At 42.7% G+C, this 27985-nt stretch overlaps 1 protein-coding gene across 1 annotated transcript; it reads right to left on the bottom strand.

Moving 5' to 3' along the window:
- Positions 1–27: 27 nt before the first annotated feature.
- On the bottom strand, positions 28–27849 carry LOC102460788 (heat shock factor protein 3-like). The gene is made up of 13 exons (XM_075940823.1): positions 27634–27849; positions 25428–25536; positions 19724–19851; positions 16745–16869; positions 15761–15836; positions 10688–10749; positions 9836–9917; positions 9277–9404; positions 8340–8588; positions 5260–5365; positions 3870–3935; positions 2606–2672; positions 28–817 (listed from the first exon to the last, which is right to left on the bottom strand). Exons 1-13 carry the CDS (start codon positions 27751–27753, stop codon positions 486–488), a joined length of 1650 nt encoding a protein of 549 aa, XP_075796938.1. The 5' UTR covers positions 27754–27849; the 3' UTR covers positions 28–485.
- Between the last annotated feature and the right edge of the window lie 136 nt (positions 27850–27985).

Here is a 27985-nt window from a genome sequence, read left to right as displayed (position 1 = left end):
TTGACAGGCAGATGCAAACAATCCTAGTAGCAGGCAAACAAAATATATTCCATTTTTGCAAATGATTTTCTAACAGGAAACAAGCAACCTAATGAAAAATTCAGAACAAGTAAATTCCATGTTGCAATATTCAATAAGATGTGATAAGACAGCTAAAAAATACAACCCAGCTTTACAATAGGATATAGATTTCCTTTTAGTAACAATATAAAAAAATTACATATTACAATACAATATGTGTGTGTGGCATTTGTTTCTCTGAGCGCCTTCAGTGCGGTGCAATTCTTGTCTCGATAGTGCTTTCAGCTTCTTGCATGAACTGTCTTGCATTTTTAAGAAGCCTTCCATTATCTTTGCATATTAGTCCCAGGATGGGGCAGATGGGACAAGGAAGTGAAAGGAAGGGAAGAAAACCTCACTGAGCCCTGTACCATCTCTGTATTTCAGATCAGGAAGCTGATCTTACAGAGATGTTGTGCAAGTTCTCAAGCAGTTTCTATCTCGGAGGCCTCTTCTATAAAATTAGCCACAGGGCTGAGAAGCAGGAGGGGAAATAGTTTATACTCTCCATTGCCATCTTCTGGGAGCAGAGACTGATCACAGAGTTCCAGCGTATCAAGGGATTCAGCCTGGATTGCTGGAGCTGCCAGTGGTGAAACTGCTTCGCTACTTGAGGAAAGAGAAATAGCAGGTTTCTCCTCCAATGAGGACAGGAGAAGATCTTTAGGATCCTCTGTCTTCCCAGCACCTTCAACAGAGGGCAGTTCTTCGAATAACGAAAGCAGAGGGTTGCCTCTGTATTGTATCAACTGCATGTCTGTAATGAAACAAAGCATCCTAAACTGAGATTCATGACAGATGTAAGAGCAAGGTCTTATTCAAAAAGGGAAATGAAGGGGTGGGGAGAATTATTTCACTTCAGATATCAGAGAAACCACCGTTGGTCAGCTGTGAACCAAAGCCAAGAGGATCCTGAGGACTGCACTTAAAACTTGTGTGAAATGGAGCAGACTTGGTTGCCTTTATCTTTCGGCAGAAGAGAGTTTGTGGATACTACTTATCACAAATGCACACAACTAACTTTGTCTAAAATGACCAGCCATGAATCTGTATGACATTACTGTGATCATACATCAGCATCTCAACAACTCTCTCCTCATTTTGCAGTTAAAAGTTGCCCACTTGTTACTCCAAATATCATTCCCTCTCCCTCAAATCCTTTCAATGGCTTCCTGCTTTTATACTTCAGATTTAATGGTTAGCCCTTCCTTATCGCACAGTGCCCAGAAGGCACTACTGACTCTTTCCTGTACTTCCTCATATTCTGCTTCTAGATCCATGCACTTGGATTTGTCTTTACAAGTGCTCCAATCTCACCCATCTGCCACCTCCCAGTTTGCACCTTTTGCCAGGCTGCATCCTCTGTTTGGTGCAGCCTCTCACTTCTCAATATTTATTCCTCCTTTCATGAAGCCTTCCCTTGCTTTCCCCTTAATCATCTTGTGTTTGAGGCTCCCCTGCATTTCATATTCATGCCTGAAGTAGCGTGCTAACTCTTCAGAGTTGGGATCACATACATTAGTTCAGGGTGGGCAATAATTTTTGACTGGGGACTACTTCAGAAATTTTTGAAGTGGCCCTGGAAGAGATGGGGCCTCAGGCGGAAGGGCCAGGGACAGGACACTTTTGTGCTTCCCCATCCACAGACCCTGATTGATCGGAGGGTAGGAGGGGCATGTGAAGTCTTTGCTCTCTATCCCCCCAGAGAGAACCATCAACTGTTCTCAACATCTGGTGGTTCCCTCTAGGTGGCCCTGCCCCTGGTAGTGGGAGGAGACTTCGCGTGCTCCCCACCCCACCCCTTCAGGGTGTAGGGGCAGGGACACACACAAAGTCTCTTCCCATCCTGCCCTATTCCTCACTGACCTAGAGGCGGCGGGGGGAAGGGGAGTACATGAAGTCTCTCACTCCCTGCCTTCGGGCACACGGCACTTAGAATCAACAATGAAGGTTGACAAAGTGCCGTACACTCCCCGATCCCTAGGCCCTGATTAGCCTGGAGACACAGGCGCAGCAGGGCCTCTGCGGGCCAAATCAACCCACTTGGCCGGTCACATCCGGCCTGCGGAGGCTCTTTTGCCCACTCTTGCATTAGATGAAGCTGACTGTACACTTATCATGTTCCATAAATAAAGTAGGCAGAATGTTATATTGCAAGAGATGCAATCTATGTGGGCCACACTGCTACAGTAAAGAGAATACAGCCATGAACCCAATTTTGAGGTTCTCTGAATTATACTTGCTTCCACCTCACCAATTATTTAAAATGTAAAGTCTCCGTGGTAGCCCTAGACACACAGCCAAAAGAGACAAGGAAAAAAGGAAATATTAAATCCAGCAGCTATATTAAATAATTAATGGCTTGACTCAGCTCCTATGAAAGCCAATGGAAATTCAAGGTGAAACAGGAATTGGTCTGGGCTCTTATCTATGGAAGTGAAGTTATACCAACATAGGCTGGGAAAGCTAAATTCAACCCAGAACTTGGTATTTTTAGGGTGGTCTAAATACTCTGTGACAACTCCCAGTTTTCCCTCCTGCCCACCTTTGTTTTCAGTTGTTTCCTGCTCACTTGTTCCCAGCTCTTCAATGCTGTCCGGCAGGTCCTCAATCTAGAGGGGAAGTGAACAAAAAATAAAGGCAGCACATTTACCAAAAGAGAATTTTTGGAGTAAAACATATTACTGACACTGCCAGCTTTCTGCTGATAAGTCACAGAGACTGCGGGTGAAGGTAGTCCCCTCATAAAAGGCAAAAATGGAATGTGTGCTTGTGTGCATGCTCTCTCTCACTCATCCCTTCCTGAGGTCTACTGATAATCTGCATAGCAAGGCCTTAAGGACTTGTTGCTGCTCATGAGGATTAAAGCTGGCAATGCAGGAAATAGATTTCAGAGATGCTTCTTGTAATTCAGATAACTAACATTCCCTGTGCAGATTTGCTGCAGTTGGTTTTTGGCAGATGTTCTCTTGATAATTTTGATCTCACCCTGTCTACTAGCTCTTTTATTCCAGCAAGGCAGACCATGATATCTGTTTCAAGTAATGCTTACAAATTAAGTCACATCAAAAATTAAATCAAAGCTGCTAGCATTTTCCTCTGATTAACATGATCCAAACCAGGCTGACAGAAAAGCTTATTTAAATAAAGGCACAGTTTCAGGATTTGTAAAATCAGAAACTGTTTTGCACAAGTATTTTGTTTCAAGAGTAGAATTTAAGAACTGGATGAAAGAACAGCTATTAGCAATTAATACTTATACTCTCATGTCAGTTCAGGAAGCTTCTGTGAAGCTGTGCTTGGGAGAAATGTATTTCATTCAAGTTTTTACATCACTGTGAAAAACTAGTGCCAATTCTTGGATGAATTGGTCTTCCTTGTATCCTATTTGCAGAGTTGAGTGCATAATTAATGAATATATGAACAGACAGTATGACTAGGATACCCTGTTATTCCCCAGCTCTATTTACAAACCAAAGAATGTTTTACCAAATGCAAAATGATAATGGGTGGAAAAAAATTCAAAATAGGCAGAAATGTGAAAAAATTTAAGAGAACACACAAGGAACTTTTTCCTACTTGCTGCATACAGCACCACCTAACATAATACAACTACATCTAATGTTCAAGCTTTTCCCTATTTCTGCTCTTACACTCCCTTTGGACAGTGAATCAAATAAGAATGACAGTTTTCATGTTTTAAACTCCAATCAATTTCACTTATCACATAGGCAACTTGACTAAGGTCAATTCAGCTCCTACAACACTTTTCCAATCCTTTCCATAAGAAAAAAATCCCTAACACTTACATTTTCCATATTGGATGAAGCATTTGTCAAGTTTATGTCCAGGGCTGGGCGCTCAGGATTGAAAGTCTAAAGGTAAAGAGAAAGAACATATTGTTTAATAGGTGTTTATGGAAAAATCAGTGACATATATACTATATGCAGGTTCACAGAGGAAAGAGGGAAAAGGAAACCAGTCAGATTCAGGAGTTCATTCCTCCCCTCTGCAATGGAAGGACACCACCTTCAACAGAGGACGTGTTACATTTGACAGTATGTAGGGCCTTCCATTTGAGAAGCTAAGAGCACTTTGCAAGCTTCAGAAGATGCCTGCAAAATAAGATTAGTATTCTTCATATTTTAAAACTGAGGCCAAAGGCATAGTGCCTTGTCTAGTATCACAGAACACGACGACAGTAAGAACCAAAAAGAATTCTGATCTCCTATGTCTTAGGACGGTACTGTTGCTAGAAGATAATCTCAGCCAAAAGGCCCCAAATACTTGTAGTCTTTATTTCAAAGGAGCCGAGTAGTCATAGTTCTCATGGTTTACAAGGGAATTAACAAGCTGCCTTAAAAATCAAGCTGCTAGTTTCTTGCATCTTGCATTCACTGTAGCCCCTCAGGATTTTCCAATGAAATGTATGTGAAACAAATCATAACAACGACACATTGGAAAGTCTCAACACAGTTTAACAAAGACACACCTCACTATGAACTCTTCATATACATGCCTATTAAGGCAGCAAACAACAATCAAATGTCTAACATTGCATCATCTCAAATTCCTCAAGAGTTAGGGCAGCAAACACCGAGGCTGTGTCAAGACTGCAGGGTTTTTTCGAAAAAAGTAGCCTTTTTTCGAAAAAACTTCACCTGTGTCTAGACTACAGCCATGTTCTTTCAAAATTAAATCGAAAACGCAGCTTTTCTTTTGATGGCGGTAATCCTCACGAGGAATAACGTCTTTTTTTGAAAGTGTTCTTTTGAAAAAAAGGTGTTCTTGAATGCAAACAGGGCTTTTTTGAAACAGAGCATCCAGACTGCCTGGGTGCTCTCTTTCGAAAGAGGCTTGCAGTCTAGACGTAGCCCTAGTGGGTACACATGCAATGAAAGCATGGCATGAAGGGAGAACATGCTTGGTTATGAGTCTGATGCCGACAGGCAGAGCATGTTATGTTTCTTGTTCCATGTAACATAAGAAAGTGTACATGAGGGTAACAAACCTTCTGAGAGGAATCCCTACAGTGATTATTTATAACTTTGTACTATTTCATTCACTGACATCTGCATTTGTGAGGATCTTCTCCTCAACACACTTCTATGGAATAAAAGCCGACATGAGGAGAAATAATGTAAATGCTTTAATCAATGCACATGAGAAATCAAAGTGTGCAAATAAAGAGACACTCACATCACTAAAGGCTTCAGAGCCAAAGTTAAATTTCTTCCCAGGCAGCATCGCCTGGAGCTCCTCAAGACTAGCATCAATACAATTCAGAAAATCCTGAATCTCTTCCCTGAAAGAAATAAAATGACTATGTAAAGCAAGATGCATCAGAAAAATCAGACACATGGACTGGGAAGAGCGCTGGCAGTCAAGTGACCATTGTAGCTAGAGAGCAACAAGAAATGGTCAAGACCCACAGTGGGTCACTGAAAGCTCAAGGCATGTCTCATTCCCATTCCACAAACCCCATTCCATAGCAGTGCTGACATGTACAACACCATTTACTTGTCAGAGAGGTACTGGTATAAGGAGGAAAAGACTATCATAAAAAAGAAGCAGGAAAGCTATCTTGGATTCTCCCCTTCCTGCTTCCATCTTCCTCTAATTTTAAATATCTTTCAAATAACTCTCAGAATCCTGCTATGGATTTTGTTCAGGTTCAGGGTGAGCAGGTCTTGTCTTGTTGACTGCAGTTTTCAGGAAACCAGCTCTTATGGACACTGCTTACCTTGTAACATGAGCAGTCAGATTTTTGCCAAGTTGTACCTCCTCCTATGATGGCTGGCAAAACACAAATGGTCTGGCCTCAAATGGAAAGAAAATATGCAAAGAATACTAACTGGCATGTGAGCCAAGTGGGGGAGATTGCAACCCCTCCTAGTAGGCTGAAGTATCTTTCACATTGGAAAGAAACATACAGCTAATCAAATAATTGTAATGCAATTCCCCAGGTCTTGAGTTCTCAGTAAGGTGATGTACCACTGGGTATTGGGGATTTGCACCCAACAGCTGTAAATTATTGAAGCTATTCATTCATGAGGGGCATCACAGCACCAGGGTTGCAATAGAAGTTATTGGATGCCTTTTTTTGTAACCAATTTTGACAATATGACTGTGTTCTGATGCAACCCAAGAAAGGAACATTCAACCTAAAGCAAGAGACAATTATAAGATTATGTGCTGCTGCTGCTACAGGGCTGGATGGCAGAAAGACCATCACTTTTAAATCACTGATCCAAATTTAGCTTGCGTCAGTAGCGACCAATAATCACAAATGGTTTTCCATGCAGCTTATATGGAAAGAGTTGGTTTCTAGCCTTTATTGAATAGGAGTCAACATTAAATAAAACCCCCTCACAAAAATGGCACTATTTGGTCACTTTATCAGCAATCCCAGCTAAGGCAGAATGACCCACTGAGAATTAACTCTCCATCTGTTCTAGAGGGAGTTAATTCCCCGCCTGCTTCAGAACCTGAATGCGTAAACTTTCAATCATCACTGAAATACCGATTTTGTAGTATAAGAAACCTCCTGAGTATGTGGAGCTAATCAGACTAACCTCTTTTCCCAGCAGTATATAAACTCAATGCTGACAGTCTCAAACCCTTTCTAAATGATTTTCAGAGGGTAGTTGGAAGAAATCCATATATATGTTTATTGTTGCCTTCTAAGCCAACAATCACTTTTTAATAGTAGGTATTTGCCATGTTATGATATTGACAGAGACAATTAAGTTAAGAGTTTCTACTGAGCATATACAATACTCAGGTTCAGGAAATGAGATCTATTGCCACTGGGACCTGCCAAATAATATGCATCACTCTCATGCATGAGAATGCTGGCTTGGATAGGGAACAGATGTTACCTGCTTTCCATTAGCCTCACATGCTTAACAGCTTTCTGTGTGATACAGAAGAAAAAAAAATTACTTCAGAGGCACCACCTATTTTTTCCTATAAAACCTTGAATAGTTTGTGAAATAATAGAAAAATCGGAGTGGTTATTGAATTGTGTTCTTTGAAAAGGGTTTCTTTTTTTTTTAATTTAACAAGAGACCTAAAATTGCTATTCTGCCTTGCAGGGTTTACGGAACACAACTTACCACAGGATTTTCCTCACAACTGTCTCATGCTTTTTTTTTTTTGCCTGAGCTGTTAGCTGGCTCTGAATGTTTTGATCCCATGTATCAAAGGCTATGGGATATGAATGTGTTATGGACAGTAATTCCTTTTCTCAGAGAGCTCTTTCATACAGGATTCCATTCAGTCCTGTTCAGTGTGTATAAGAAGCAAGCAGAAGAGATTGTGAGATTGATCTGGGCTGGTTTAACAGACACACATCTATTTAGTTCTCATCAGATCTAGAGGGTCTGGCATATTTTTTGCTTTCCTAGTGGTTTGCTGAAAATGGCATTTGGGAAAACAAACTGGCTAAAACTAACTCTGGGCAAGATGTAGCAGATGATAGTGAGTTCCAGGCAGAGATTAGAAATGGCTGGTTCTTACCACAGCTACTTTGCTCAAGGGGTTTGAGCTGGAGTGTACTTGCATATTTCCAATTATTGGTGGCCTTGACAAATGAAAACATCCACTTTCAAGTATTCAGATCCATAGGTCTTTGATGTGGACTTCACTAAAGCTGTGCCTTTGTGTCTTGCAGACTGGATAACTGCAAATACTCCCCAGGGGACTACCTTAGAATGTCCCTTTGAAACTGCAGCTGCCTGGCTAACAGCACCAGTTATTGGAAATATTACAAAAAAACTTGAACAATTTTCATTGGCTTTCCAGTTGTTTTTTGGTGCATTAAAAATTTGGAGTTAGCAACTTGAAGAGACCTACCATATATAGCATGGCTCCTGACTAGCAGAAAATCTGCCTCTCTCTTCACAAACTGCCCTGGTAGTTGATAGCTGGGTCATTTGAGGGGACAATCTTAAGATACTTAATATTTGCAGGGCATGCATTTTCTTGAATGACCTGCAGCTCTAAAATTTGCTCATCCTGACCTACTACAGATTGTGCTGATCTTCAAACACATGGTGCAACACCCATCTCTTTCCAAAGCTTCTGAATGAGCAGTGAGGCACTATGAATATGGAGGGAACAAAAGGGAGTTCTAGGTTTTTCTAAGGTCTTTGTGTGCCAACATGTATGCACCTCTTTAATTAAAAGTATTATAAAATGAGCACAATGTAATGTTGCAGGAATACTAGTATATAACTTAGTCACCAGAATCATATTAGTATAAACATACTCTGTACCTCTCCAGTAAAGCATCACTTTGAGTTGTGGAGTTACTCTCATTCAAGATGGAGTCAATCACTGATGCAGGATCTTCTGGAGCATTAACTTGGGCAGAATGCATCTCTACTGCTTCACTGCCTACTACACTGGACATGAGGGAACCATCAGCAAGTTGAACTAGACAGTCTGGTTCTGTATCACTTAACTCAATGGGCTGTGATGCTTCACACACAGGCAGATCCTGTTCTTGAGAAGTCTGGATCTCTCTAAGAAATACAAGACACAGAATGAAACAAGACTCAAGAGAACTCAGCTACTATACTACTTCATAAGAACGACCATAATCCAGTATCTTACCTTCACATGCTTCAGAGGAATGAAAAGAACAAGGCAAATATGAGTAACTGATCACGTTGTCCAGTCTCAATTTCTGGCAGTCAGAGGCTTAGAGACATATCCCTCCCCATCTTGGCTAACAACCACTCCTATCCTACACAGACTTACCTAATTCTTTTTGAACCCAAAGAATCTTTGGTGTGGGATTTCGTCAAAAGTTTTCTGAAAGTCCAAGGTGACTGCCCATAGTTTGGTAATATTTAAAGCAAGCTGCAGAATTGTTATCACAAAACTTGTGAGATACCAGAACCTTAGCATATAAACACCTGAGCATGTGCTTATATTTAAGCATGTAAACAGTTCCACAGAATTCAACTCAAGGTGTTTACTTTGATTCAAATTGGACCATTTATATGTCCAAAGAGGAAAAAATCTACTTCAGTGTTTTGCTGACTTAGGTCCAAGTGACCTGCATGTTTTCTAATAGTTTAAAAAACCCCAACCTGTAATATATTGAATATATTTAAAGATTTGTATAGGTAGTTGTTAATTTTTTAGATTCAAGTAGTACCACCAATATTATTACAAGTACAAATATTTTCATTTTCTCATTCATACCCATGACTTCCACTTGGGCTACTTGCTGTAGCACACACACCAGGGGCATCATCCACAGTGTTGGTAATATCTTGAATAATAATGCCTGTACCATTTTCACTGTCTGGATCATGTTCAGAAATAGCAACCTGCAAACCACAGGAAACAACAAAGAAAAAAAAATATCAATCTGGCATATTAAGGTCTCAGTCCCTAATTGTTGGCGAAAATTAGTTCTGCATTTAAGGGTTTTTTTTTAAATGCATTAAACTTGGTGTAGTCCCTTTTTGAAGGGACAATAGGGGCTCATCTAGACTATGTGGAACAGTCAAAAGAGGATACGCAAATTCCGCGTGAATTTGCATATCTTCTTCCGATCACACTTTTGAAAGTGCGGAATTTGCATATCCTCTTTCGACTGTTCCATGTAGACTATATGAGTCCTAGTAGTTTAACATTTTCTAGACCAGAATCTGAAATGCTTCATCCAAAGCTGAGGATGTTATGGTTCCATGATTGCTCAACAAACCATACAATGACCAACACATCCATTATCCCAGGTTCCCCCCTCAAAATTTACCGTATCACCATGCTCCACGGGTAGGTGAATATACTGCCGGCTGAATTTGGAAGGGGAGGCACCAGACGCATCTGTTAGAGATCTAAAGAAAAATATATAGCTGTAATGAATGGTTAGAAGACAAGACCACAAGTCATACTAACCTCCAGTTTCACACACTTGCTTACATGCAATAGCACCAGCTGCTGCTGCTAAAGCCACTTAAGTGACTAATTCTTAAGCAATTTTAAACCATCAAGTAGTTGGTGTAAAATGCATGATCTCATTACTTTTATCCTCATCCTTCTATTTTTTGTCACAACTCCTCCTTTTATTATTGAATAAAAAGGAAAGGTCTTAGGGGCAGAGAATTTCTTCATGTGCGTTGCCCAAAACGACAGGGTTCTGATGCTGGCTGGGTCAACTAGGCAGTAATGCAACACAAGTAATAATATATAACAACAAGGAGGGCATTTGGTTTGCTCATTTTGCTTTGCTGGACAGCAAAATTTGCACAGCAATTTTTATTACAAGTTCTTAGTAGCCCCACAACATAAAAATAAAAGCAACACTTCAGTTAGAGCTATAATTTTAACATAAAAAAGCATATGTAAAATTGAGAAGCTTGCAATGGCAACACAGGAAGTCAGACTTCCTCTGTTTCTCTCTCACATGCAGAGCCAGACAGACATGTACCACGCCTTTCCGTTAGAGAGCAGTGGTGTTCTGGTCTAAAACAATAAAATCTTTCAAAGTCTCCATTGAGGGAATTGGAAGACTTGGTTAAAAAGAGAATGACCTAGGAAAGGAGGGAAAAACAGCAACGTTTTAGGGACTTTAACAAAAGCTTTAGGCTACCAAAAAGTTAATTACCTTTTTCTCTTGACTCCCACAATATAGTTTCCTCTCATCAAACTTAGTATAAATTGAAGGATCTGAGAAAACAAAAGATGTGATCAGATACCAAGAATTGACTCAGCTTTGAAGCATCAATGTATAGGCTTTGCTACAAAATGAGGATTGATGTGTTAGATACAAATTAGTGTTACTGTTTTTAGATTATGAGCTACATTGATGACATCATCGCATCTGGACCCACGTGAAGGAGGCCTTTAAAGAATTCACCTGGGATTTCAACAATTTTCACCCCGCCATCAATCTCAGCCTGAACCAGTCCACACAAGAAATCCACTTCCAGGACATTACAGTCAAATAAATGATGGTCATATAAACACCACCCTACACTGGATGGTATAGACCACTATGCTTACTTGCATGCCTCTAGCTTTCATCCAGAACACACCACACGATCCATTGTTTACAGACAAGCTTTAAGACAAGACAAACACCTATAGCCGTGGTGTCCAATCAGCTCTGAAGCAGTAGCCACTATAGTGCCTATTGCTATAGCCAGCTAGCCACACTCAACTGGCCGAATAGCCACATGTGGCTAGTGGCCAGAGCGTTGATAGAGACCCTGTAGGTCCATGGTGTCCAAGTTTTCTTAAAACTACAATACCCACCTAGGGAAGTGGAAAAAAAACCCAACAGATCGATAGAACCAGGTGGGTACCCAGAAGTAACCAACTACAGGACAGACCGCCCCCCCTCCAAAAAAAAATAGCAACAGAACATCACTGGACATTACCTACAGTCCACTCCCCCAGTTAAAACCTAACACGTCATCAAGGATCTACAACCTATCCTATATAATCCCTTACTCCCACAGACCTTGGGAGTAAAGATGTTAAGAAGCAGGTAACTGACTAATCACGTACTGAATACAATTTGTATCAAGTACACAATTTCAATAAGGGGCCCTGCTGCAGCTCTTATTACATTTAAAAGACAGAACCGCAGCAGGGCTAGCTAGAGTCCAGGAGCTAGCGTGAGCTGGGACTCAGCAGCCCCGGATCCTTGACTGCTGCTTGTCTGCCTCCCATGCTCCCACCCTTGCACCGCGCTAAGCTTAAAAGCCAGTTCCTCCTTGCATCAGCTCCTGCTTCCCGCCCCTTGCTGCCTCTGCTATAGGGGAAGCAAGTGGTCAACTCGACTACTCTTTTACATCCCTATGTGGGAGGCAAGTCAGTCCTCACTTCCAAACAGCTCTCCAACTTCTAACAAATACTCTTCACCAGCTATACAACCACCATACAACAGAAACACTAACCCAGGAACCAATCACTACAACAAACCACACTGCCAATACTCTCTACAGGTCTACCCCAGTGATACCATTATAGGTTGATAACCACATCAACCACACAATCCAGGGCTTGTTCACCTGCACATCTACTAATGTGATATATGCGATCACGTGCCAGCAATGCTCCTCTGCTACATACATTGGCCAAATGAGACTGACTCTACACAAAAGAATAAATGGACACAAATCAGACAACAAGAATGTTAACATACAAAAACCAGTAGCAGAATATTTTAACCTCCCCGGACACATAGTAACAGACTTGAAAGTTGTCATACTTGAGCAAAAAAGCTTAAAAAACCAGACTGCATTATGAAACTGCTGAGCTGGAATTCATATGGAAACATGACATCATCAGAATTGGTCTGAATATCAACTGGGAATGGCTCGCTCATTACAAAAGGTAATTTTTTCCTTCAAGTATTCTCACCTTCTTACCAACTGTTGGAAGTGGGCCACATCCACCCTGACTGAATTAGCATCATTAGCATTGATGTAACACATTAGTGCTACATCTCTGTATACATGTAAAAATGCCTGCCGAACTCAAACTTCCACTTCATGCATCTGATGAACCCATGAAAGCTTACGCTTTAATAAAGACAAAATTTAAGGTGTCACAGTACTTCTCGGTTTTGCTAGAACAGACCAATATGGCTAACTCCCCAAAACTAGTAAGAGAAGATTACTCAGATGCAGTGTTCCTTGTAAGTTGAGCACTGAGGTGGCTGCCCAGGTGCGATTCCAATGCCACTCAGTTGATTAGCAGAGCACCCACAGCCAGCAGCATGTGTTTCTATTGATGGTGCACATACACACATGCTGCAGTGTGCATAACAAAATTCATTCCACACAAAGATGGGGGGGAGGGGAAAAGAGAACTTGTTCACTTGGGGCAGTAACTGAGGTTCTTTGAGATGGTCATCCCTGTTGGTGTTCTACCTTAGGTGTCTTGACGCTTTGCTACCAAAAATCTCTGATTGGAAGTGCAGTGCCCTGGCTGGCTGCACACATGCAAAGGCCACCTCACACAGCTCTGTGAGGCCACTCTGCATGCACAGCCAACTGATCCCAAGTTCCTTCTCTGCCAGAGAGGATCAACATAAGCTCCAAAAGCACAGGTGAGGCAGGGAGAAGGAAGTAGAGCATTCACAGGGACAACAACAAGAATCTATTACTGTACAAGGTGAGTAACTTCTCTTCTTTGAGGACTCTCCCTATGGATGGCTCCACCTTACTTGACTATGGAGTGCTCCTTGAAGGAGGAAGGGTTTCGGAGCAGCTCTATGGACGGTGGATAAGACCCAGCTTTCAAACTGAGTGTAGAGGAATATAAGTGAATCTCTTTTTTCTAGTGCCAGAATTCTGGTTGTGAGGGTTACTATTTTGAAGTCTTGCATCCATAAAAACTTGAATTGAAGTAGATCCAGAATGGATCACCAAACCCATTTTTTCTGGGTAAGAAAATAACAGGAATAGAACCTCATTCACCTGTGTAGAGGTGGCACAGGTTCTACATCTAATTCCAGGAGCTGGTTTATTTCCTATTGTAGGAGGAGTTTGTGAGAGGAGTCCCTCAAAAGGGACGGGGATGATGGAAAGCTGGGAGGGATATGAAAGGGATAGAATAACTCTGCTGGATGATTTGTCTGTGATGTCATTCCAGGTGGTCTCCAAAAGGTGTTTAAGTTGTCAAATGGTGAGATCTCATATCCTCAACCAAATTTTCAAAATGATTTGCGAAGACTAGAGGACCAAGATGTGGAAAGATGGTCTGGAGTTTGCCTCTGTCTGGCCTGCTGCTGTTTATAGCTGGGAGTAGTGTGTCGTTGAGGCTGAGAATAGGGTTCTGCCCAGAACTTCGAAATTGTTATAACTCATTTTGTTAATGTTGCCAGGTACATAGATGTTGAGAGTTTTCAAGGTGGCTCAGAAGTCCTTAAGCGTTTGTAAGGGCACATCCGTAGCCTTGCTAAACAGCTTTTGGTCCTCAAAGGGCAAATCCTCAACTGGCACCTGATCATCTTAATAACCCCAGATAGGTGGAGCCAGGATACCCAATGCATGACAACTGAGGTCACAATGGAGCATGCTGCTGTATCAGCTAAGTCAAGAGAAGCCTTGGAGGGTCATCTGGCAATGAAGGAGCCCTCAGAGATGCTGGATCTGTATGCTTTCTTCTTGTCTTCAGGGAAGTGTTCAATAAAACAACATTTACATGAAGAGGTTATGTGTGTGTATTTCATGTAATTGGAAGGCAGCAGAAAAACAGGCTTTGAACCTGAAGAGATCAAACTTCTTCCAGTCCTTGTCATAGGGTGTAAACCTGGACTGTTGTTGTATGCCCCTCTGATTTACCACCTCCAAAATGAGTTGAATTGGGGAAGGCATAAGTGAAAAGAAATTCAGTCCCTTTGGCCAGGACAGTCATTTTTATCTGAGCATTTCTAGTATTGGGGGCGGGGACTACACTATGGCAGATGCCTGCCAAATAACCTTAGTGGGGTCCATTATGCTGGAGTCAATTCGCAACTCTATTTTAGCCGACGGGGACGCATGCAGAATGTCTGTGAGCTTGTGTTGGGTTTCAGAAAGCTCAGATAAGGAAATGTCAAGGGTGTCCATAATCCTCTTAAAAGGCACTGAAATGACATGAAATCATCATCCGACATAAGGGGTGATGGCACGATTGTATCCTCAGAAGATGAGGAGATATGCATGGGTGGAAAGGGTTCTCCATCTGGAAACTCCTGATCGTCACTTCCTCCTCCAGCACCTTGGAATGTGGTGGAAAGCTTTCTGTTCTGGAGAGCCGTGGATGAGGAGGCCTAGTGCTCTGGGCTCTATACATGGCCCAAGGGTCCCAAGATGGCCAATTACATGGAGGGGCCATAGGAGTTGGTAGTCAGGAGTGCTGTGGCCATACACGGATGTCCATCGGATGGTAGTGAGAATCCTCTGAGCCGTTCTGGTGGACTGAGGAGGAATAATGGGATGACCTGTTGTCAAGAGCTGACAACATAAACAGCTGGCAACAGCCAGTAGTGGATCAGGAAAAACAGAACGCATTTTTGTTTTAAATGAGGGAAGATGAAAAGAGAGTGTCCCTGTTAAGGAGAAAATAAGAGAAAAGGTAACTAGTAATTAGAAAGTTGAGGTGCTGCAAAGTTTAACTGACTCAAGCCAAGCCAAAGGTGGTAGAGGAGGAATTGAAAGCTGGTTGGCTATGCACGCAGATAGCCCCTCAGTTTAGTAAGGTGGCCTCTATGTGTGCACAACCAACCAGAGCACTGCTACCACAAACCTCTCACTGGAAGTGCAAGGCATCAGGCATCAAGACACCTAAAGAGATGGATCTAAAAGGGACACTTTGAAGAATTGTGATTGCTTTCTCTAAAGTGCATTAACATGGCCTGTCTCTAGCAGAGTTCTACAAAGGGGAAGGGGAGTGAAGCTCTTTTATTGGACCACCTTCTGTTGACGAGAGAGCAGCTCAAGTATACAGAAGTCTGAAGAAGAGCTCTGCATATGTGTGGAAGTTTGTCTCTCACCAACAGAAGGTAGTCCAATGAACTATACTAATTCACACACTTTGTTTCTCTAATATTCTGGGACCAACCTAGCTACAACACTGCATATAGAAATGTATCATCTGTGATTCTACACAATGAAAGAATGCCATGGAATGTCACTGGCAGGCAGGGATAAGGACAGTTGCACTGAAGAGGCTGCACTGGTACCTTAGACAGCAACTTCTGTTGTTGGCTGTGCTTCTGTCTTAGAACAGCTACTTCTTTCCACAAGGCTTTATTTTCCCTGCAACACAGAAAAAAAAAAATCACGATGTAGGGATTAACAGAGTTTACTTTTTATGCTCTAATTCCACAGTTTTTAAACTTTCGTACTAGCCTGAAGGATTGAAGACAACATTCCTTCCCTGGGGAACTTGGAATGAGTGTCTCAGACCCACCAATCCAGACTCTGGGTTAAACTCGCTCCATCCTCCATCAGGCTGGACCAACCAATTGGTACTGGGGATTTTCACATCCTCTGCTGCTCAGCCACTCATCTTGGTCTGAGGTGTCCAGCCAAAGCCTCCTGAGGCATCTATGCCAATAGCTTTCTTCTAACTGGCTATCACCATGTGATGCTCAGAGAAAGAGAGGCTCAATGTAGCAAGGACCATGTCAGAGCAATCTGAATGGCTACTTCAAAGAAACAAAAAAGAATGTTTAGCAGGGGATGAAAATACTTACTGAGCTTTGGTTGGTGCTGCTTGCTTGTCGGAGGTCAGAACGGGATAACCCAGTGTCCATAGGAATGAATCTGCAGGAACAGAGAGACTAGGACACGCAAATTCAACTTACAGCTGACCTCTTCTCTCACAACCACAACTAACCCTGTTTTGTACTTAGGAAAGCTCAGATTTCCTGCTGCAATCAACTACAACTCAACTACTAGCCTGGATTCTGATGCTGGTAATCAAACTGAAATAGCATCAGTGTTAATAGATTCAGTCTCAGACTCTGTATATTGGAGTTACACTAAGCCACACAAGTAAACAAAACAAAAAATATGGATTATTCAGAGGAAAGTAAGGGACAATAATGAAGCTAAATGTTTTTGATTAAAATGGAACTCATAAGCCAGGAAACTAAAATCTGATTCCATTAGATACAATCAATGTCCAAAATATAAATTCATCTGAAACAAATACCATCTACCTTCTCATACTAGCCAGTCTGACATCCATGTTGTTTTGTTGCTCCCTCATTTCCTGAACTTCAGAAAGCACTTTGTGTAAATCTTCTGAACAGACTCGGAGGTCCTCGGTTCTCACTGCAGATACCTAAAATGGGATGATGTTGAAGGTGCTTTAAGTCAATACTTTGTGCATTTCACAAATTTGTATAACGAACAGTATCATTTGATTATTGATTTTTCAGAACAGTGTCTGAATTGCCTCAATAAATTAAAAGATTGAAAAAATACACTTGTAATTTGGTGCACTGGCCATCACATCAACGCAGACTCAATCTATTACCAATCATTTATACTTGTTCCCCAAAGAAAATGCTCCACAATCTTTAATCCTTTTTTAGCCTGAAATGTGCGGAAGCTAGGGAGCCAAAAGCAACTTGGATATTACGGTAGGGTGGGTATTTAACACCATGCTGAAAGTTTATCACAGATTCAATCTTCTTTCCTCAAGGACTCTGTATTCCTCTGTATGACTGACAGGAAGATTTGCCTCTCCTGCCACAGCACAAACCTGCTGTAACCAGAAAGCTAGAAAAAACCTGCTTAGCCTTGGTCTTAGGAAATAATGTGAGCCAGATGTTCCAATATTACACTGTAGAACCAGAAACTAGTGTTTAAGCCAAAACAAGCTAACTGTAGGAATTGGGAAGGGGGAAAAGAGAGAAATGGCAGCATAAAAACTGAAGCTAAGTGTGGTCTACTAAAGCTGCATGAATTCAAAATCGAAGTAGGACATCAAGTAAAAGCATTCTGGTCTTTAACAACTTGAGCAACATAATAGCCAAAATGGTCTTCCACAGAGCTCAGTGCACACTTACTGCTACTGAACATCTGCTCTGCACTCAGAACGACAATGTTCTGGGTGGACACTACTTACTAGGCAAGTTATGGCATCAAATGATCAAATACTGTTTTTAAAAAGCCACTGTTACAAAACAGACTCAATGTGTGAGTTTAGTATTTTGAGAAGTGCTCTAGACTGATGGCCCAGGAGACTGAGGTCATCTACCTGTCTTCAGGAGAGATACAACATAGATGGGGCAAAATAAGCACCTTCTGGATTTGAGACATTATTAGATTGTGATATGTCGTTACAAATCATTGTCGCAACTAGGGATATTAAAAATTGTGTAGTAGGCTTACTGTGTAACCTCTGAGATTTTCAGTGGTTACAGTTACCCATGCTGCAGGCTCTGCAGTATAAAGCTTACAAGCAACTTGCTCATGTGACAAACTCCATTTTGTAGCCGTATTTTTCCACAGAGAACAATGGAAGTCCCTCCATGTGGCTAGTAGGAAGTTTAGACTTGAGATTAGACGAAGGTTTCTAACCATTAGAGGAGTGAGGTTCTGGAACAGCCTTCAAAGGGAAGTAGTGGGGGCAAAAGATCTATCTGGCTTCAAGATTAAACTAGATGGGTTTATGAAGGGGATGGTTTGATGAGATAACATGATCTTGGTAACTAATTGACCGTTCATTATCAGTGGTAAATAGGTCAATGGAGGCATGATAGGAGTTACTATAGAGAACTTTCTGGGTGTCTGGCTGGTGAGTCTTGCCCACATGCTCAGGGTTTAGCTGATCGCCATATTTGGGGTCGGGAAGGAATTTTCCTCCAGGGTAGATTGGCAGAGGCCCTGGAGGTTTTTCGCCTTCCTCTGTAGCATGGGGTACAGATCACAGCTGGAGGATTCTCTACATCTTGGGATCTTCAAAGTATTTGAAGGCTTCAATATCTGAGATATAGGTGAGAGGATTATTCTAGGAGGGGGTAGGTGAGATTCTGTGGCCTGCACTGTGTAGGGCCGTGGTCCCCAACACGGTGCCCGCGGGCGCCATGGCGCCCGCGGGGGCACTTGCATGCGCCCGCCAGGTGCTCGGGGCTGGCCTGGCCCCGGGCACATGGCGCGCGGCGCTTGCGGGGGGGGGGGAGGGGGGGGGGAGGGGGGGAGCGCCGGCCCCGGGCGCGCGGCGCTTGCGGGGGGGGGGGGAGAGCACCCGGCGGGCTAACGGCCACGCCCCCTGGCGCCCGGCAACCTGAAAAGGTTGGGGACCACTGGTGTAGGGGGTCAGACTAGATGATCATAATGGTCCCTTCTGACTTTAAAGTCTATGAGTCTATATATAAAGGGCCCTGGAAGTTCCTCCATTTTGTCTTCAATCCAGCTTCTCATCTCTGGAGGATCTTTGTTATGAACTGAAGCCTGAGACAACCGATGACTCATACCAAGAGTGGATGCATTCTAGAGACTTGATTTAAGATGGCAGATTATTCCATCTCTACCACAAGCCTACACCAATAATTTTGCAATTGGTGCATGTATTTGATTCCTTTAATAATTTTAACTCTCACTCTTCCTTTTTATAAATAAGCCTTTAGGTTCTAAAGAACTGGTTAACTGTGCTTTTTTGGGTAAGGTCTTAAGTTATAAACTGACTCGAATATGGCTGGTTCTCTGGGATAAGAAGAATCTTTTCATTTGGCGAGACTGGTTTTCATAAGGTCTCATCTGTATAAGTGGTGGCAGCCCAGAAGAACAGGAGCATCTAAGGGAACTCCTTGTGTGACTTCTTTCTGGCCAGTGTGGTGAATGGAAACACTCTTTATGACTGGTTTGGTGTGCCTTATAGTGGAGGACCTCCAGTCTTGAGCTGTAAGTAGCCCTGTCTCTAAGCAATTTGCCCTGAATTGACCTCCTCAGCAGTGACCACAGAAACTCCTGTAGTACAACATTACACCAGGATAACCTGGAAGATGCTGCATATGGAATTCTGTCTACATGGGCCACCAATCCTCAGCTTGTGCATTGAACACGTGTGCATAAATTAGATAGTGTTTTTTTGATCATGAAGAATTTGTTAGCTTGGAAATGGAATAAGAGCCAACAATATATTTCATATAAACTGCCTTTTATCAATTAATATGCTCAGGGCACTATACCTTTCGTTTGATGTTTTCCAATAAGTCTGCTTTCCCTTGTTTAAAGAAAGGGTGTTGGAATTCAATGGCTGCGCTCTTCTCTGCTGTTATCATACCATTCTCCAATGCAATCACTTTCCTGAATCCATCTGTTGAGAAAAGATTAGTGCGCTCATTTCTCCCAGTAGCCAAAAGAAAGTTTGAGACATGCAGTTAAACCAAAATGAAATAAGGCTAATATCAGTAGCACATAAGAATAAAATTACTGAAAGCAGAACCTGAAAGTGAGACCACATAAACTTTCCATAGTTCTCAGCCACTTCACTGGTATTGAACTTCACAGCCAGAGAATGCACCTGCAGTACTATGTGTAACTGGCATGGACTAAGATTTCATTCCCAGGGAATGAATGTCGATGTTGATTGGAAAGCAGGTATGGGACCGGACTGGAAGGAAAAGAATTGAACATCAACTTCTAAAGAGTTGTGGAAGTTAGAGAAAGATGTGACATATTAAGCTATCTTGGGTAAATACCTGATCCAATCAAAGCATATGGAGTTTTGCCATTGACTTCAATGGGGCCATGCTTTTGCCCTTTGGTCATCTTTTGCTTTTACCTTTCCACAGGAACTGAATACACCCAAAACTCTCTCTATGTACTACCCTATATTAGTAAAATAGCATAGGGAAGGGAGATGAGAGCACCCCCCACAAGAGAAGGGGAGACTATAGCTCAGTTTATGTATGCACAAACACACTTGCCCCTCTCCTCACATCATACAGAAGCATTAAATAGCAAGTCTGCTTTAAAAACAGCCTAGTGGCATTGTGTTCCATTTCCATCAGTGCCATAAATACTATCATGAGGATGCAGAGTGCACTCTTAAAGGTTAATGAGAGTCCTTATTACTCCCAGTCAAAGTTTACAATGTAAATAACATCTTCTGGTTACCAGGATACAGCTCTCTGTGTAACAACAAGTTTCAAGACTGCACTTAAAGCAGGGGTGGACAATAACTTTGGGCGGGGGCGGGAGCCACTTCAAAAATCTTGATGATTGGTCTGGGGTTGGGGAGCCCCTTTGTCCGTCCCCCCCCTTCCCACTAGGCACCTATGCCCCTGGCAGGGCGGGAAGAGACTTCCCATGCTTCCCCACCCCCAAGCCAATCAGGGTTTGGGGCGGGGGAGCGCGTGATGTTTCCTCCCACCCTACGAGGAGTGCGTAGCACCCCAAAGTGCATGAGCTCCTTGCAGGGTGGGAGGAAGTTTCATGCACTCCCCTGCCCCCAGGTCCTAATTGGCCTGGGAACGTGGGAGCAGCAGGGCCTCAGCAGGCTGGATCAACCCGCTTGGTGGGCCAGATCCAGCCCACAGAGACCCTTTTGCCCACCTGCGACTTAAAGACTCAATAGGCCCAGCAGGAATAACAAGCCCCATACAACTGTGGGACAGAAAGCTTTTACATTTTTAAATCCAGTCGTGCCACGAGAACTGTTTATTCAGTCCTTCGATGATCATCAACCTCAGAGGTCATCAACTTCTTCCTGAGTGTCCACAGATTAACAGATCCCCTCATCTCCAATATCCAGATGTGGACGAGTACGTACAAATCTATTCAGCCAAGAACAGAGTTCCTTAGCCACTTCACACCACACCCATAAGGGAATACTGTGAATCACTAAGTTCCAGTATCACTCTGTCAAGCCACTGAAAATCTATTTCTTCTGCAAGTCTGTATGCTGAACCCACTTTTTAATCCTCTTTTCCCCCCACAAAAAGGGATGTGAAATAGCCTCCCCTGGTTAGTGACAAGGGAGGCTATCCAAGGTAAATGAGAACTTGTTTGCAGTGATCAGGAACAATCAGCAGCTGACTCCACCAGTTCACTTACATGATTCCTAAAGAATTTTATATACTGTACATGAAGGAAGGGTCACTGGTAAGCAGAGCTATGTAACTGATCTTTGGCTCACTGGGTGAACAGAGGTGGAAGGAAAACACAAACAAACTCCCACCCAGACAAAAATAATTTCTTCTTGGGTCAAATGACAATTTTGTTGGAGGGATTTTTTTTGGGGGGGGGGGGGGGGGGTAAATCGTTAAATAAAGTTGAAGAAATTTCTAAATGAACCAGTTTTCAATGGAAAGAAATGATAATGTTCCAAAAGCCATGAAACAAAACATTTGGATTTTTTTGGAATTTATTATTTCCAATCGAAACAGAATAGCGAATTCAACATTAAGGAAAATTTTCAGTTGACCCAAATTTCCATTTTCTGCCAAATAATGTCATCCAGAACTTCATAAGTCTGGGACTTCCAAGGCAACCTGCTCTTTTTTTCTTGGGTCTCTCTCTCATTCACTCACACACTCACACCATATTCTGACTGAAAATTTTAAGTGATAAATATTGGGTGTGTAACTAAAGGTTCTTTTTCTATCTTGTTTCCATCTCTATTTGTCCCATGAAGCATTGCAACAAACAGCTTGTTGCCTGGTAGTTCTGCAGCATACCACTGTATTGTGTCTTTAGAGCATAAACTCAGCTCAGATTGGGTTGGTAAGCTGCATAATAATAATAATAATACACCATATTTGCAAGGAGACTGTTAAAAAGTAATTTATGAACTAGGACCTTAATACAGCCCGAGTTGTCAATGTGACTAATGCTGATTCAACATAACCACGTAGCAGACTAGAACATTTTGTCTTCCAAGAAAGAACTGCACGCATGTACATATGGCCTTTGTTCCTTTGAAAATATTTATAAGATAAGAACTCACAAAAATGAGGTATGAATAGACTACCTTGAACCAAATATAGGTAGAATGCAGACTTCCCATGCCAATACATATCATGACAACTTTCTATTTCAGCTCTGAATCTTCTTGAGCAGAGACCACCTACAGCAGTGGTTCCCAACCTTTTTTTTATAATGCAGAATAGCAAATCCATTCACAAATTTTGGTAACATTCTATTTGCATCTTCATCATGGTAATTTATTTTAAGAGGTCATGTGTTATTTTACAAAGCATCTGTACGCATACAAGTCGTAATGGATCAGAGTTTGCAGATACTACCTTTAAAAAAAAATTACAGAAAGAATTCTCTTCTGGCTGCTGGGTGGGGAAGCCTTTCTCCTAGGGGCAACTGGTACCTACAGAGGGAAGGTGCAGTGAGGACACCCACCAGTTCAGGGGGCATATTGGGCACCCTATTTAGCAACTGAAATGTTGCCCCCAAGGGCTATCACTTGTGCCCTCCCCCATGGGGTGGAGGAGCTGCTATTTTATCTCCCCGTCTCCTTCTGTACAACCCCTTCCCCAGACAGGCTACTCGTGCTCCCAGTCTCCCTGCAGCCTCGCTATATCCTCCGTGTGACCTCCTCCAGTTTCCCTCCATCCACCCCATAAGTCTCCCCTGAATCCCCCCAACCTTCCTTCAGTGCCTCCTGCATCCCCTACTGCCCTGCCTCACATATCCCTGTTCTCTGTCATGCCTCTTATCTGCCCCCACCCCTTTCAGCCCTTTCCCAACCCCCTCCGCAGAACTGGCTGTCCTCCCCCACCCCCCGAACATGCTGGGAGCTGGCGGCAGCTTCCTTGGGCCCCAGGCAGGCATCGCAGCCAGCTCGGCTGGGAGCAGCCTGGGGCCAAACCCTCCCCCTGCAGCTCCAGTCTAACATGTGCAGGGGTGGTGACAGGTAAAAGAGACACAAGCTCTGCCCACCCTGGGAAAGGGGTTGGGCAAAACAGGGCCTTGGACAGGCTGGGGGCACTGCCCTGGGAGCAGGCGGACTGGCCCTGCTGGAGATTGTACCTCCCAGCTGCAGTGGGATTCTGGGCGCCCCGCAGCAGCCCCCGCCGGGGCTTAGGGATCCGCCCTGGAGCCTGGCCCCAGAGTTCCTGTGAGCATCAGCTGTGAGTTGCTTCCTACTGCGGGGCCTGACCCAGCTCCTGTTGCTGGGTCCTAGCAGGACACCCGCTGTGCTGCAGCCCCTGCCTGGCCCCAGCTCTGGAGCCCCTGCCCACTGCTGCTGGGTCCTAGTGCAACACCCAGTGTGGGGGTTCACGGCCTGGCACTGGTCCGCAGCCTGGCAGTTGGGGAAAACTGACCAACAGCATCAAAATAAGCAGCAGTTGTGATGCATACAAACTAGGATTGGGATGAACACCACTATCACTTCTTCCATTGTGAGACAAGATCAAGACTAGTGCCTTGTGTGGGACTATTTTTAACTTCACTCTACTACTATGGCAGTGGGTCTTGTGATACCACTGGGATCTTACATTTGCTGCAGGTCTCTACACTAGTTCCATATAAGGACTTACATTAGCATGAGGGCAGTCAAGCAATTAAAACAATCACAGTTAATTGTGCTGTTAAAACAGTAATAGAGTGCCATTTATTTAAATATTGATTTCAACTGCAACAGAGTACAAATTGTACAGTGCTCGCTTTATATTTAATTATAAATATTTGCATTATAAAAAAAACAAAAAAATCTTTCAGATCACCCAATATCATAATGCAGTATAATCCTTTTTATAAAAAAAGTTGAATTTACAAATCTAGAATACAAACAATTGCATTTAAAAACAAAACAATGTAAAACTTTTAGAGCCTTCAAGTCCACTTAAGTCTTACTTATCCTTCAGTCAATCACACAAACAAGTTCAGCTACAATTTGCAAGAGATAATGTTGTCTTCATCTCATTTAAAATGTCACCTGAACATGAGAGCATGCTTTCACAGGGCACTGTTTCAAGACATTGCAAGATATTGATATGCCATATGTGTGAAAGATTCATGTGTCCGGTCATGCTTCAACCACCATTCCAGAAGATGTGTGTCCATGCTGATGACAGGTTCTGTTCGATAACAATCCAAAGCAGAATAGATCAACACACATTCATTTTCACCACCTGAGTCAGATGCCACCAGCAGACTGATCTTTTTTGGTGGTTCAATTTCTGTAGTTTCCGCATCAGTTTTGCTCTATTAAGACTTCTGAAAGGATGCTCCTCAACTCATCCCTTGCAGATTTTTGATACAACTTCAGATCAAATCTGGAGCTTGTTTTAAAAATTTCACACTGGTACCCTGTCAGCATTTTGTCAAATCCACTGTGAAAGTGTTCTTAAAACAAATATGTACTGGCTATCATCCAAAACTGCTACAACATGAAATATATGGCAGAATTTGGGTAAAACATAACAGGAGACATACAATTCTTCCCCAAAGAATTGAGTGGACTTACAGGCTCTAAAGTTTTACACTGTTTTGTTTTTTGAGTACAGTTATGTAATAAAATAATCTACTTTTGTAAGTTGCAATTTCACTATAAAGAGATTGCACTACAGGACTTGTATGAAGTAAACTAAAAATGCTATTTCTTTTTTCAGTGCAATAATATAAAGTGAATACTCTATACTTTGTACACTGTTTTATAACAAATAAATTATTTGAAAATATAAGAAAAACATCAACTTATTTAATGTCAGTTGGTATTCATTGTTTAATAGTGTGATGGTGATATTTTAATCAAAATTCTTTTTTTTAGTTCATCACATTATTGCAGTCTCAAATAGAACCCATGACTTCAGGGGTAGAAAGGTTAGCTTACTCAACCCTCAGACAACTACATTTCTTTGTTTAAAGAAATTCCATGTTACTTAGCAGCAAACTTAGCAGCACTGACACACAAAACCAGCTATTACTTACACATATTGAGCTGCCGTATGAAGCTACAGATATTGTTGTGTTTGAAGTATTTGGGAAGTAGCTCTTTAGCAAATCTCTGCTCATTCAGAATGCAAAAGCTCTGGCCATCCTAGAAGAAAAGAAAGAATACAAGTAAACATTTTCAAACTGTTCACACTCAAACCTCTTCCAGGCTAATAATAATAATAATCATCATCATCATCTTTAAGGAGTGAGTAAAACCAGTTCAGACAGAAAGACTTTTTGAGGTTTAGGGTGTTGAGTTCCCAGTACAAGAAGGAAAAGTTTAAATCCAAGACACCCAGAATGGCATTTCTATTGACAATGGGGTCTTGTAAATTGTCTATGAAATGTTGAGCCTAAATTTTAAAATAACCCTTGAATAACATACGATAAGTAATGTAGTCTTCTAAAGGCAAGTCTCAGTTTCTCCAACAAAATATAAGCATTGATGGCGTATGCTGGACCACTGTCACTAGAGTGCGCTTCCATCTGGCCCAAAGCCAAGACTTCTGAAGCATAACCCAGTTATAAAAACAGACATCTTATGGTAGTTGAACTAGTTTTAGATGTGTTCTACTTCCAAGTTTAGATTTGCTGGCGCAGGGTTGCTCTTTCACCATCTTCCTGCTATTTGAACATAAAGTGATACTGCTCCTCCTCACCCATGTGCCTTTCCTTGCATCCCAAGGATCAAACACAATTAAGTGCTATCTCAGCAGGAATTTAAATATCACATAGGATCAAAGTCCTCGCTTATATTAACCTTAGTTTTATGAATATACACTTGCACATATTATCCTGAGCATGGCAGAATCACAAGGCAGTCCTACCTCCCTACTGTCAGGCAGATGAGGCACAAAATTAGATTTCGCTTAAAATCTCCCCCTCCCCCAATCAATGCAAGCTTTTGCATTTGTAAAAAAGGTTTTGGATTTCAAAAAGTATCCTGTTGTGCCTGCAAGCTCTTACATTGCAGCATCATACTTCTGCATCAAAAGTGAAAACCATTAGTGTGCATTCATTGTTCAAGTTTCAGTGTCTGAAGTAATAGCAAATAGAGAAATTTAAATTAGACCCTTTCAATTTTAATGTTTAAGGCATTAATTACAAGGTGACAAATGCTTTTAAATTAAGACTGTTTGTAATTCTGTCTCTAGGTGGCCTCCACAGTTTGTTGCACTGTGCTAATACTAGCAACACAAAAGGCACTCACACTAGCTATGTTAATGGTTAACTGGTTTACCAGTAAGTATCACCCTTGCCAGGTGGCGCTTTCAGATTATGGTTACCTGAGGGAGCATGAAGCAGCTCCCCTCCCCCCGCAATCAGTTAACAGGTTAAATACTATATTTAGATCTTAACTAAACGGGATTTTGCATCCCTAATTTACACAGTATAGGACAGTGGTTCTCAATCTTTCCAGACTGTAGCACAGGATGGCTCCGCTCTAAATCGCCCCAATATACACCCATTCTGCACTAAAGTCACTGACTCTTGTAGGAACTAATGCATCCTCCCATTCCCCTCTCTTAAGTCATGCAATAAACCTCCCCAATTTGTACAAATGGAAATCAGCCATGGGGAAAATAATTCCCCTCTAAGTTGTTTCACTGTAAGTCCAAGTTTTTTTGAACACATCTTGGACTTACAGTAAGGACAGCCTGTACCCTTTGAGGAGTCTGAAGTCTAAGCCCCACCAATTGAGACTGAAACATATCACTTAGCTTCAGGGAACACGTCTCACATACTGCCCCAGGCAACTACCCTGCTTGCCCCTGTTCAAGAAAAACCATAAAGCAGTGGATTTGGCTAAAGAAGGGGCACAGGGGGAAGAGGAGGTACGTGCGGGGGGGGGGGGGGGCGGACCAAATACAGCTGTGTTCGCTGCCTACCTAGAATTACGTGTGCATGCTGGATAATCAGTTTTTTTAATGAGATAAAAGTTTCCTGGTCAAGGTCCAGACGCCAGAAAAAAAAAAACCCAACGATAACCATAAATAATAGCGCACGTGCATACACAAGGACTTCTTGTGCACTGGTGCTAACCCCTGCACACGGCACCCTTGTGTGCTCACACACTTGTGCACATGCACCCCGTAGGACCGGCCTGGGCACAACCTGCTCCTCTTCCCCCGCCCCGCCCCAGAACGTTTAAAGGCGAGTACTGCCGCGCATGCGCTTCGCCTCTGGGGGGGCCCCTTACCCGGCCCCAGCTGATCACGTCGTCGCTGCCCGAGTCGTCCACCAGGGCCCAGAGCTTCGCCAGAAAGCCGGGCACGGGGGCAGCGCCGGGCCCGCCGGCCGCCACCCCAACCTCCTTCATCCTCGCGCACAGACCGCAGACGACACAACACCCAACGGACAGCCGCGCGCAAACACCAGCGAAGGCCTCCGACGCTACGTGAGAGGCGGGGCCTTCCTTCGCGAGCCTCCTCATTGGTTGGGCCTTGCCGGGTCCGGCCCCGCCCCCTTCTGCACGCGCCCGGAAGAGCGTGGAAGTTGTTGTGGCTCGGAGGCGAACGAGCCGGGGGGGGGGGGCTGTGACGTCAGTGGAA

Source organism: Pelodiscus sinensis, chromosome 13, assembly GCF_049634645.1.
Source record: "Pelodiscus sinensis isolate JC-2024 chromosome 13, ASM4963464v1, whole genome shotgun sequence".
In the NCBI taxonomy this organism is placed as follows: domain Eukaryota; kingdom Metazoa; phylum Chordata; order Testudines; family Trionychidae; genus Pelodiscus; species Pelodiscus sinensis.
Note: the sequence above shows the minus strand (reverse complement) of the source record. Positions and strands in the feature narration are given on the sequence as shown.